Raw genomic sequence first — 12,290 nt, forward strand, 5'->3', positions numbered from 1 at the left:
GCCCAAGCCACCCAGCCTTTCTGTGGGAGTCTGGGCACTCCATCAACCAGCCACGGGTGGTTGATCAACACCAATTACATTCTAGTACAAACCATCATCGTACGCTGATCCGGATCCTGAAGGTATGGAACGTAGAGGCACAGAAGGATGATTGGGTGTAGTCGGTCCTGTAGATTCAACTCGCTCACAAAAATTCGCACGGAAGATTCATTCTCCTTATGGACCGATAACTTCGTGCTGGCTAACGGGATCCGCACATTCTGTTTGGACAGACGGGACCTCACCGAGCCCGTCCGTCCGAATTCGCTCTCAGACGCGACAGTTGTCCATGCCGATAAACAGTATGCACTAATTCATAAAACCGAAATGAATGAGAGAAATGGGCCCGACCCGTCCGAATTCGCTCTCAGACGCGACAGTTGTCCATGCCGATAAACAGTATGCACTAATTCATAAAACCGAAATGAATGAGGACTAGAAATGGGCTTCAGGGATTTGACCAGCCATTCAGACTATGTCCAAACGTTGAACAGAACTTAGCGTAGGAGACAGACCTTCTTTCCACAGTGTGCTAGGAGCCACAAGCCAAACTACAAAAAGTGAAACAGAACTAGTTGGGAATCAGAATGTTTCGTTGCCGCCTTTTCGCTCGCACAAGAAAGTCGTTAGTACTACCGGTTTTAGATTGTGGTTATGAACACGGAAAAAACCTGACTGAAATTACAATACTACAGAAGCAAATCAGACCAGTCATTAGACAGATTTGACGCACGATCCTAGTTCACACGCGCGTTCACAGTCCGTTGTGAGGTCGTCACAATGAAAAAATCCATCAATGAACCACAAAGTCATGTATAATAGACCTAAGTTCGTGCACGCACAGATGCAGCCAGTGGAACGGCTAATTCAACATTTTGGGGCGGGATGGATTGTAAGCAAGCTCGAGAGTAGTATATAGTAGAAGGCAAAATATACGTATTGGAAACCGGGTGTCGAGAAAACGAATCGTATCGTGCTCTGCCCGAAAGCGATGAAATAAGAACAGACAACAATGGGCAGACAAGTAGTCGCCACGCTGAAGCAGTTCACACTGCATAAGATAAAATGCCAGGAGAATGGGGACAAGAACCAGGGGAACGGGAGTAACGCGTGGGCGGCCACACACACACACACACACAAAGCTAGCTGAGTATCTAAAAGTGAATGTGATGCATACTAGTAGTGGCGCATAGTAGGAAAAATAGCACGTCCTTAGATATTGGTACGGGTAGATTTATAGAACAATGAGCTATCAAAATGCCAAACACGTGAGGGAAATAGGGGATGTATAGAAGGAAGAAAATATGGTGGAATGGGCAGGGGGTAATTGCGTGATGTGCATTGAAACGGGCTAACCGGGTTGCACGCGGTTCCGAAGCAATTATCCACTGAACGGGGGGTTGGGGCTACCGCTCAGAAGATTACATCAGCATACACTTCTGGAAAGGGAGAGAAACAATTGAGAATCAATACGAAGCAGTGGGAGGGGACGGGAGGAACGCAAATGGGTTTTCACTTTGTTCTCTTGACGTGCTTCATGTATAACAACATCCACGGAACCAAGCTAACCAATGTAGGGGCATCGAAGTAAACCTATGCAATCGCCGGTTCCGGTGAACAGTCCAGTAGCCAGAGTGCTGATAAAGGTTTACCTGGATGGAACGCACGGGTTCTGCGATGACCCGGTAAGCCATCCAACAGTTAAGATCAAGAGCAGCAGTCAACCAAGCGAGAAGGAAAGTCCTGTACGGCTGGCGACACCCATCACGCTGTTCACCTAAGCTACTTCAACATGATGAACTAACTTTAAGATTCCATGATGTGATGAACGGAACCGGGATTCCACGTCACTAGAAAGACACAGCTTACTCACAGATTCCACCAAGTCCAATCAGCTGGTCAAGTCGCAGAGAATTTGGAAAATCTGGTAGAAATAGCCGTAATCTGGGATTACGAGATAACCACGTCGCAGTTGGTGTCGTATGGGAAGCTCTACGGTGCAACCTACTCGTCCGAGATAGCCGGCACATTCACTACTATACTGAGTTCGAGATAGCTCAGTGTCTAGGGCGTGAACTTGCTGACCGGAACGTTCGTGGTTCGAACTCAACCTCGGGACTGTCCTTGTCTGGATTTGGACAACCAAGCAGTATCCTAACCCACGTGGTTCCTTTGGATGGTATTGCAGCCAGGTGCAGAGAGGACGTTACAGCTGAACGACCATTATTCTGTTAGTAATATCGAAAACGTCAGGATAAAATAGTTCCCAAGACGGCCGATTTCCCAGCTGGTACTAAGTGTACAAAGAAGTCATTGAATGAAAATGCACCTCCCTTCGGGGAGGGTTCGATAGTCCCAGAAATAGCCGGATAAAGCCGGCTTGCAGAAACTACCCCCTTGGGTCGTTGAGACACTGAGTACCACACACTATCATCACAAGATCGTGACTTGAATCAAACGTACAAACCCATGTTCCGCAAGTCCTTTTAATTTGCTTCGACTAAACACGGATACCCTGAAACCACCTACGTCCTTTTTGGTATTTATTCTCCCGGATTTAGGAGGAGAATGCAGGGGAATCTGCAGGTTTCATCATGACTACTACCATCGGCGAATAGCTCCTGTCATTTAAGACGTGCTGGAAAGTTTTTAAACACACTTCGCTTGAACTTAACGGTAGGCTTTTTGTCTCGATAATCAATACATATATCATTTCCTTCAGGGCTCAATACTTGCGGCATTCACAGTGACGACAGAAAATACGCAGGGAGTAATCAATAAAGAATATACTCCTCCACTCCTGCTCGCCTGAATATCACTTTGGGAGTAAACGAAGCCTGCTATCTAGTAACTGTGGGAAACAAAACCCGGTACACTACTTAACGGAAGACATAAATTTTACGGGAACCAATGTCGAAGGAGTCATCCCGTAAAGTAAGCAATGATCAACAACAAAAGCAACATTTTGGGAGCGAACCGGCTTAGAAAACAAACAAAAACGCCTGACTTGACTAAAACAACCCAGTGGAACAAAACAACTGAAGTGTGTCTTACATGCGGAGTGCGCTATGTTGGGAAACACATTGCGACAGAAGTGATGAACACGCAACCTGGAATGTGAACTCGGATTAGGCCCACATTGGGTGTTTTATCTGTTGCAGGTGCCTTTCAAAACCTAGGCGGTTATGGTCTGTGTCAAATCGGTTTTTAACTCGAAAAAGGTTACATATTTTAGATTGTTCGTTCTACGTACAAGGGGTACCAAGGCTCCATTCCAAGACTGTTATAAGCTGGCAACGCTCGCAAGAACCGGGTGGAATAGCCTGCTAGAAGGATGGGCTGCAACATCTGCCGTTTGTCCTCTAAACGGCTGTGGAGGAACGACAGGTTTCTTGGCTTCGGTTGGCGACCACTTTATTGTTTGTCCAGTTCAGTTGAGGCTCGATCCCCACCACCACCACCACCACAATGAATGACAACTGATGTCAGACCAAATTCGACTATGCTGGTAAATGTATTTTCTTAACTTTTTGAAATGATGTTTAGCCTACTGAGGCAGTGGTATGAATAGCCACAACAGAAGTTAGGAGCATTACTATACACACGCACAACCTAGGTCTCATGATCCGGGTTGGGCCCAGGTCCAAACAGAGGAAGTTGGATGAGGCAGGACTAACTTCTATTCTGGTAGTAAAGTACATAGAATCAACGACTTTACCGCAGGGGGAGGGAGGATGGCGAAGGAGGTAAAAGCCACATCGAAAACTTCGACCTACTTCATCGGTTCCAGCTCGGTGGGCGGTTCTACGACCGAAGCTAACTCCACTTGGACGGATTCGCTCCCGCTTCACCGTGCATTTTGCTTGCTCCTGTTGAGGTGAAAAAAATAAAAGGGGTAACTGAAGTATCCAAGCTTCAAGGGGCCACTTCTATGGGATGCACACAGCATCGTAAGGTAAGTTTTCTTGATCTGATGTCCACATACATACGGACCGATAATATTAGGAAGCATGAGGTTAGGATAAACGGAACATAGCACCTTTCTGAAGGAGACCATGCTCAAAACGCAGTAGTCTGTGGTGCAAGATCTTGCAGTATAAGTCCTAACCACACATAAGGTTTCGGTTACGCACCCCGGAAAGAGGAGTCACGAAGACGAAAACCACATACGCTTCCAAACACGCACACACGAGGAAGTTGTGTCAACCAAGACGGCTGATTCCATAACAAGTCTATTGAGAATTAGGTCCACCACCTTCCAATGGTTCCAGTGGTACAGTTGCCCTCCAGACCACCATCATACCGTCGCCACATATTCCTCCAGTGAAGCGAAAGGAGACCTCGTAAGAAGAATAAACCCAGAGAGAAAAAGCAACCGGACCATGAAACAGACGATCTTCTTTAAGCACTATGTAAGGCGCTTTGGCAATCTCATCGCAGCCGTAAACCGAGAGTCCTCATTGCAAGATACACTGTATAGAGCTATATTCTAAGGACGGAGATAAAATTATTTTACAGTCTCTATCTACCTCAATCACGAGCCCATTCACATGCTAGGGTGGTGCCCATTCTACCGTTTGTTATTGCCGAAAGGACACAACACGAAGGTATCAAGCATTAGGAATGTAGGCAGCCTAAACCAATTTTTGGAGTTGTACACCAGGGGCCGGGCTTGTTAAGAGGTAATTTTTGTAAACATATGGAGCAGTTGTGATCCGAAGACTTGATATTCCCGCTGTGCGGCCGTGTAATACACACAACGGTGCAAGACCATCCATGCGTAAATCTGGACAGCCTTCAATTGTTGTTACCATGTGAAACCAATTACTGCAATATTGGATATTCTCCGACCAAAAACCACCAATTAGCTGGAGTGGTGTGGAAGCCGAGCTGCTCTAATCCTCACATTGCACTGTGGTTCAGGCTGTTCACAACAGACCGTGTGTACGTTCTTCTGCCCTACTGATGTGACCGTTACTCAACTCGGCTTAAGCCGTATGCAACGTGCATGTGGGTATAACAATTATCTTAGACTAGGCTTCTGGTTCACTGGAAAACAAGGTGAAAATTGCTCAGGCCGATGAAAAGTACGAACCAGTTAGAACTATCTCAACTTGCTTGGGAATCGGCATAATGCACTTTGTACATCAACAGGGAAGGTTTCACTGGAACTTGAGGCAATGACGGTTTAAACTAGATGACGGAAATGAATACTGCCTTGTTTGTGAATAGTTTATTTGGTTTGTGGTCTAAGACGTACATATTCATGCTATCCGCCTTCACTGGTGAATGTTCTATTGATAAAAAACAAAGGTAGTTGGAACACCATTAACCGGTGGTTTTGACACAACACTCGAATGACATCTGCAGGGAGCTTAAATTGAAGCTCGGGGTGGGGTAAATCACTCGTCAAGTGGTGTGAACTGATCGGTAACAAGAAGTTTCGTATTCTCTCCAGATGACACCGCCAGCGTAATGAAGATGTCATCCTGACTGGTAACGAAACGTTTCTAAATAAATACCAGGAAAAATTGCCAATGGCGATAAGGTAATGAAAATAAGTGAGGTTACTGATGTTCAGGTTGGGAATACCTTGATCGGTCAGCAAGAAGAATTTAGAACTTTTCTCGATATAGACGACTCTTTGCCGGGTTCGCTAAGCTTAGAGCCCATTAAGAAGGTCTAGGACCAGAATCTCGATTACCTAACTGGATGAATTTGCAGATAAACATTGACCTGCAAATTAAGTTGATGTTAACAGAAGGCTCAGTTGAATTAACTTGGGTCCTCTCTTCTACAATCTTGAAGGGAGTTTCCCCGACATCACAGATGTCGTTCCAATTGAAACACAAGATGGTATTTAGGCAGTACACTCAGTTGAGGGCCAGTATAAACGAGGGCTACAGGCGAGATTCATTTGAGTCCCCCGTTAACACTAGTTCAATTTCCAAGTAAGTACACATCCACTTTGGCTCTGAAGCCCGGAACAAGACTGATGGAAATTCGAGGACTAGGCCTACTTGATGAGCTCCAAAAATGGGACACGTTTCAAAGAACAAATATGACATCGGATGGGGGCTGGGCATACTCAATTCCATTTCCTCGCAGATTAAATCGATATGGTTTCAAGTGCTCACTTCCAATCGAGCGATATCTCCGAAGCATTGTTCGAACCTAGCGGGGACATTAGATCAGCACTGTTGAGAAATGTCGAACTAGGTTTGGAAGGGAAAATTGATGGAGGGCCAGGCATTGCACCAGCCTGATCGTATGCTTCGAAAGTCATAAAGCCAACTACACTGCAAAGCCCTTTTCGCCCGATCGTGTGCACAGGAGGATGAACTTGGGAAAACTCAGGCAGTGGGCTAAAGAACAAGCACGACCAGTACAACCAGTCACCTTCTCAGGTAGAGACCTTGTGACGGAACATATCAATAGTTACAGACAGGTGTAACCAACGACTTTCATGAACCTCCAACGAGTCAACAGCCAACCAAAATCCCCACACCAATGACGACATCTGATTCACAATCCAAAGACACCTGTTACCGTCCACATTTCCAAAGTAATTGGTGGGTGAAAAGATGGCAGCTAGAGCCAACGTACTGGTGGTGATTTCAAGGTGGTAATGACATCATTTCCAAAGTTGATGAAACACGTCTTTCAGTGGTCAGACTGACTTGAAACTCTGATAGAAGTACTTTCAGTGCATATATTCGATCCCATTTGTTCAACCTGCCACGCTTGTACAATTAAAAGTTAAAGTTATAGACCACACACTTGTACAGCTGCCTACTAAGTATACAGAAAAAAACAATTGAGAACCCCTGTGCTAGAGGATTACGCCTATTTTTACTAACACGTGATGACAACTGGTCAGTGTCTGAAGCTAAGGGCCAGAGAACGCCCGATTGAATGGAACAAATCTGTTTTGTGTTCCTCCGAGCAGACAGGAAGGACCAACCCTTGCATTTTTTTTTATCAAGAGTCCCCTTTCCGTCATTAAGGTCGAGAAGAATAGCGGTGAGAAAACTTACCACGCCTTCTGCATCCAACAGAGTGATGACCGCTTCAGGACTTGGATGGAAGGATTTATTTTTCATGACGATATCTGTGGGCGGGTTATGAGTGGTTTCCGTATCACTGCTCCATATCTGTGAAGGAGAAACACGGAGAAAGAGGTTGTGAGGTTTAACCGTAACAAGGGGATTGAGGCTTTTGAACTTTGAACATCAGTAACCCAAGTCGCAATTCGAACACACAGAACAAACACCACGACAGTCTGACTGAAATAACATAGCGGTCTAATCTAGGGAAATCTGTGGTTGAAGTTACTACAGAATGTCTTGGACTGCACCAAGCAAGCAAGCTATGAGGACTACACAGAGAGACAGCACAATCACAAAGTAATTCATAAAAACCGAAGTGTAAATGTCCTCAGAAACACTGGACACAACGTGCCTATAAGTGCAGTTAACTGTCGCAAACTTACGTAAACATCATTAACTATCGTAAGCGAACGACATGGCACCACCAAGATAGCTTATGACGTCACTCTGGGACGTTGGATGATATCGGTTTTCAGAGAGACCAGAGGCTGAAGACGTGTGGTTAGTCAAAGCATCGTCTGGAGGCAAAATAAATCTTATACAAGATATGTCCTTGGTGTGAAGCAGCTGCATAGTGATGTCTGACTAGATGATAAATAATAATCGTTCAGTCTTTCCGTGTCTAACTGCCATGCCACACGGAGGCACGAGGGCTGGGATACCGCCAGGTTGCCCAAGCCTAGACAGGGGAAGTCGAATGGCAGTGGTCGGGTTCGAACTACGAACCCTCCGACCAGTAAATTCGCGCTCTAATCACTTGGTCCATCTCGCCCTATCTAGATAAATGCAACATCAACAACAGAGGAACACACTTGGCTTACAAGCATGACACCTCAACAACCGACTAAAATGAAACGTACAAACGTTAAAACCGCTCGTCCAGCTGTAACAACCTTTCGGTGCCTAACTACCACGCCACCCGACGAAAGCACGAGGGCTGAGATAATGCCCAAGCCTAGACAGAAGCAATCGAGAGGTCGGTGGTTTGAACCGCGACGCGCCAGTTCGCGCCTTAACCACTGAGCTATCTTGAGCTCAAAAAACAGTGGTTGGAACTTTAGGTCACATGCTTTGGTAACAATGGTCTTCAATATGTCGTTTAGTGCCGTCCATATATTTAACTACAGACAACTGTACATTAGTTCGGGCTGCAGTAGCGCTCGAAATGACGCTTGAAAAAGGCGAATAATTCGGACAAGATGAGAAGTAGACCGAATGGTCGAGTACCGGTTAGGGATAGGCGAGTGGATGGGGCAGTTTGACTGTTTCTGCAACTTACTCGGAAAAGACACCATTAAATACAACAGCTCTAGTTCAGGGAATCATTCTTGCAAAAGAGAATGAGTTCTTTTCGCCCCGATGTTCGATAAAGCACGACAAATTCGCAGGAAGAATGTTCACAATGGAAGAACAAATTCTGTGGACCGTCTCAAACAGAATTGCTGGAATCCAAGTAAGAAACGTACCGTGCATGTTGTTCCGGGTTTGAGCATGAGGGACCGGTGAAATTTAAATCGGGTCTCCTGCCCATCGGCCTCATGGACGAGCTCCCAGTTTCCCACGGATACCTCCTATTATGGAAGAAACAGGAAGTTAGCAATGCTGTACTGAGCTCATAACGGCCTTACAGACGATAAAAACTACGAGTCCAGAAAAGAATATGTTGGACAGAGTCAAACGTGGAGGTAAAGATAGTGTATACACCTATTTTTGGATGACAAGGCACGAAGGTCTGGATAAAACCACTTGACAATTTAGTTTGGCGGAAAAATGAAGACAGTGCCAGTTAAGGGCTCACACGCTTGGCCATGCAACAGTTTAGGAACACACAGGAGAGCATCGTTACATGCCAACATGGAAGACTGACTAGCCGCGGTTGGAGGACAGAGACGTAGTCCTTTTCATTGCTAACTGAATTCGCGTGCTTATATTCTCCAATAAAAGATTCGTTTCTGCTAAACTACAAAAAGAAACAGAAATCCCATGCAGCCCGTAGGGTTTCCCGTCTGAAAGGTTAAAAGACTTGACAAGTTCCAAACGGCACAAAACATCCTGAAACTAGAATCAGGCTGAACAGTCTCACCTCAGTTGATGTGTTGTTCAGTTTGACCCACTTCCCTTGGGTGTCTTGTTCCTTGAAAAATTCCACGGGTCCAGAGGCTGTGGAAGAGACTCGATAAGCATATCTGGACTTGGAAGAGATGAAACTAGCTCCCGTCAACCCGGTCTCTTCACCTTCCAAGCCATCGTCCATTCGCCTACGTTTACCGGGTTGGACGTTGAACGGCGATTCACGAGACAGGGGTTGTAGATTTAACCTACAGCAGACAAGCGTTGGAAACATAGGCATTTCGGTTAGGAAAAAACGCGCACGAACCCGAAAAACAAGAGCCTCCGAAACAGAACTCAAACTAGACTCATTTTAGACGGGCAAAGAGTGATGAAGTCAGTACTGGATGCTCTGAATATCTGGCTTAATTGTGGATATAGGATACAACAAAATCGATTTATCAATGCAATGATAGAGTCCCCGGTGGCCTTTTGGAAATATGATTACCTGATGATAAATGTTTCCACCTGTCGACAATATATTTAGAGACATCACACGTTTAGGTAGCTAGCAGAAGACGATTTAGGTACGGTGACGTCTGTCTACGCCAACCACAAGTTGAAATATAATCCGTCTCGTTAGTTAATGCGAAAGCAGTCGTACAATCGGGTCGCATATATCAACCACATACACAATCTTCAAGAACCCGAAAAAATCAGCAATATTTGCCAACACGAAAGAGAGAGGGAGTTAAACAATGGGTGACCAGAACCTGCATGATGATGATGAAAGTGCACATCCTGTTTCGCATTCGTCGATCAAGAAGCGCCTGGTAGGAAATGCCTACCGATGCCAGTCTACCATTAAGTAGTTCAAAGAGTAAGAGGTGGAAATTGACGCGGGTGATTATAATCCGGCATTCCNCTGGAGTTTGGACAGTACCGGTACCCATGGGATTCAACTCCGGACCTGATTTGTGTATGGTTTCAGGTGTTTAAGGTAGACCATCCTGGTGTGTGAAAAAGGCTTACCTCGACTCTTCACCTTCTAACATCTTTCGGTACATCAGTATTTCCTGGTCCAGAGCAATCTTTGTGTTCATGAGGTCTGAAAACTCTCTGAAGCTTTCTTCAAGTTCATCCCGTAACCTGCGGATTTCCTCAGACTGGACTGATAGTTGTGAATCATGTTCCCTGCGTTCCTTCTCTAGCTGGTTTTCTAGATCTTCGACACGATGCTGAAGAAGGTTCAATTCAGCTATTTTCTTGGCTAATTCGTGCTCAAGGTCGTCCGCACGCTTACGAACTGCCAAGAAATCGCTTCGTTGTCGAAAAGCCTCGTCGGCGGACCGGTCCGCAGCGGAATGAAGCTTTTCGAGCTTCGTCTATAGTCGGAGGGAAAGTGTAAACAAAATTGGCTTCATCAGAGGTGAAAGGACTCTTTCAAATGTACCACAGTTAAGACTGACACTAACTGTTCTCAGAAAATGAACAAGATCCTCGTATGTGTACAATACCCCACTCATCTTTAACCACAGAAAGATAGTCACTTATTTGAACAAAGGAATAAGGTCAGACACGTTCAGCTACGACACACATTCCGAGCATACCTGCCATGCCATCCGAGGGACGAACGAGGGCTGAGGCAGCGTCGGGCTGCCCAAGTCTAGACAGTAGTCGAGATGCCAGGGTCGGGTGTAAACCACGGATCTTCAGGGCAGTAAATTCGGGCTTCAACTACTGAGCTATCTCGAACTCGAGGTTATCTGGACAGCGATAAGGTGTATCTTCTTGAGAACGATCGGTGTATACTCTAGACCTAGGAGGAACGCTAAGGTGCAGCAGAGTTTGTGGATTTCCGCAGGTATGAAAGATATGCTAGTGCATGGCGTGCGGTAACCGTGACTTGATCGAGTAAGCTAGGGGAGGAAACCCAAACATGAGGGCTGTTTGCGCAAACATGGTGTTGTTGAATGTAGCACGTCAAACAAACGTGAAATACGGCTTACTTCAAACGTTTCCTCCAGCTGATATTTATACTCTTCCAATTCTGATGCGGTCTGTTCACGGATGGACTGAAGTTCATCGGCCAATCGACTTGCATACTCAGCCTGTTTCCGTCCTTCCACCTCCTCTTCAATGTACATTGTTCGTTGAGTAAGTTTTTCTCGTTCCTGATAGCCAAATAGTAGGGATCAGTGACAAGACGGTGGCTAAAACTTACTTCATCGAACAAGCGGGTTCTGAAATCAAGTTGTTCTTTGAGTCCAAGCACTTTATTCTCCAGGTCGGTGCGCAACAAAGTTTCAGCTTCTAGGTCACGCTGCACTTCCTCGAACCGTTTTTCCAAGGCTCTAAAGTCATTAAGTAGGGGCTGTGAGAAAACAAACATGAATGGCATAACTCTCACGTACCTGATAACGATCGTGGTCTTGTTTGTAAGAGGCTAAATCTTTTTCCAAGTTCTCAATACGTCTTTGTAAAGTTCGAATTTCTTGATCACGTTTGGCGACTTTGGACTTGGCAGCGTTGGCGTCATCTTTTGCTTGTTTGGCATCTAATTCTGCCTTAGTTTTCTGCTTTGCTAGGTCATCAACAAGATTCCGCAGAGCAAGGATCTCATCTTCATATGTTTTTCGGGCCTCTTCAACTTTGCTCTAGAACCATTAACTAAAGGGAATATTTGGAATTACCATGCGCTCTTCCGTTACCGAGTGTATCCGCCTTGTAAGACGTTCTTTATCCAGTTCCAGTTTGCGCACATAGTCAATGTAACCAGCCAAACGATCGTTTAGGTGAGCGAGTTCGTCCTTCTCCTCGTTACGGCTTATACTAAGGGGACTGCTGGACCGTTCGTTCCGTGATAGACTGTGGCGAGGGGTACCGGAAGAAAGCCTAGTTTTTTCGATAGTGACGGACTTAGAGATGGTAGAAACAGATGGACTGCCTTCAGTTTTCTCCGTCTCCGCCACCTTTTGCTTTCTCGATCGTGCTGACATGATAAATTTGCTAAAAAACGAAATATTAGAGTATAACCATTTATGTAAAAAACTTGTTATGGAGTCCTCCGGGTTGGCTAGAGCTTGACCACAG

General features: G+C 45.5%; 1 protein-coding gene across 1 annotated transcript in view; it reads right to left on the reverse strand.

The window, feature by feature from the left end:
* Window positions 1-614: 614 nt before the first annotated feature.
* The window catches only part of T265_11423 (hypothetical protein), a gene marked incomplete at both ends in the record, with an annotated part of 30,066 nt that continues 18,390 nt past the window's right edge, over window positions 615-12,290 (reverse strand). Inside the window, 10 exons of the mRNA XM_009178075.1 lie at window positions 615-1,478; window positions 3,816-3,908; window positions 7,077-7,193; window positions 8,615-8,719; window positions 9,232-9,466; window positions 10,230-10,582; window positions 11,207-11,371; window positions 11,422-11,571; window positions 11,612-11,854; window positions 11,891-12,206. Coding sequence (XP_009176339.1) covers window positions 1,461-1,478; window positions 3,816-3,908; window positions 7,077-7,193; window positions 8,615-8,719; window positions 9,232-9,466; window positions 10,230-10,582; window positions 11,207-11,371; window positions 11,422-11,571; window positions 11,612-11,854; window positions 11,891-12,206 — 1,795 coding nt within the window. The remainder of the gene's footprint in view (window positions 1,479-3,815; window positions 3,909-7,076; window positions 7,194-8,614; window positions 8,720-9,231; window positions 9,467-10,229; window positions 10,583-11,206; window positions 11,372-11,421; window positions 11,572-11,611; window positions 11,855-11,890; window positions 12,207-12,290) is intronic.

This window comes from Opisthorchis viverrini, assembly GCF_000715545.1.
Source record: "Opisthorchis viverrini unplaced genomic scaffold opera_v5_520, whole genome shotgun sequence".
Classification (NCBI taxonomy): domain Eukaryota; kingdom Metazoa; phylum Platyhelminthes; class Trematoda; order Opisthorchiida; family Opisthorchiidae; genus Opisthorchis; species Opisthorchis viverrini.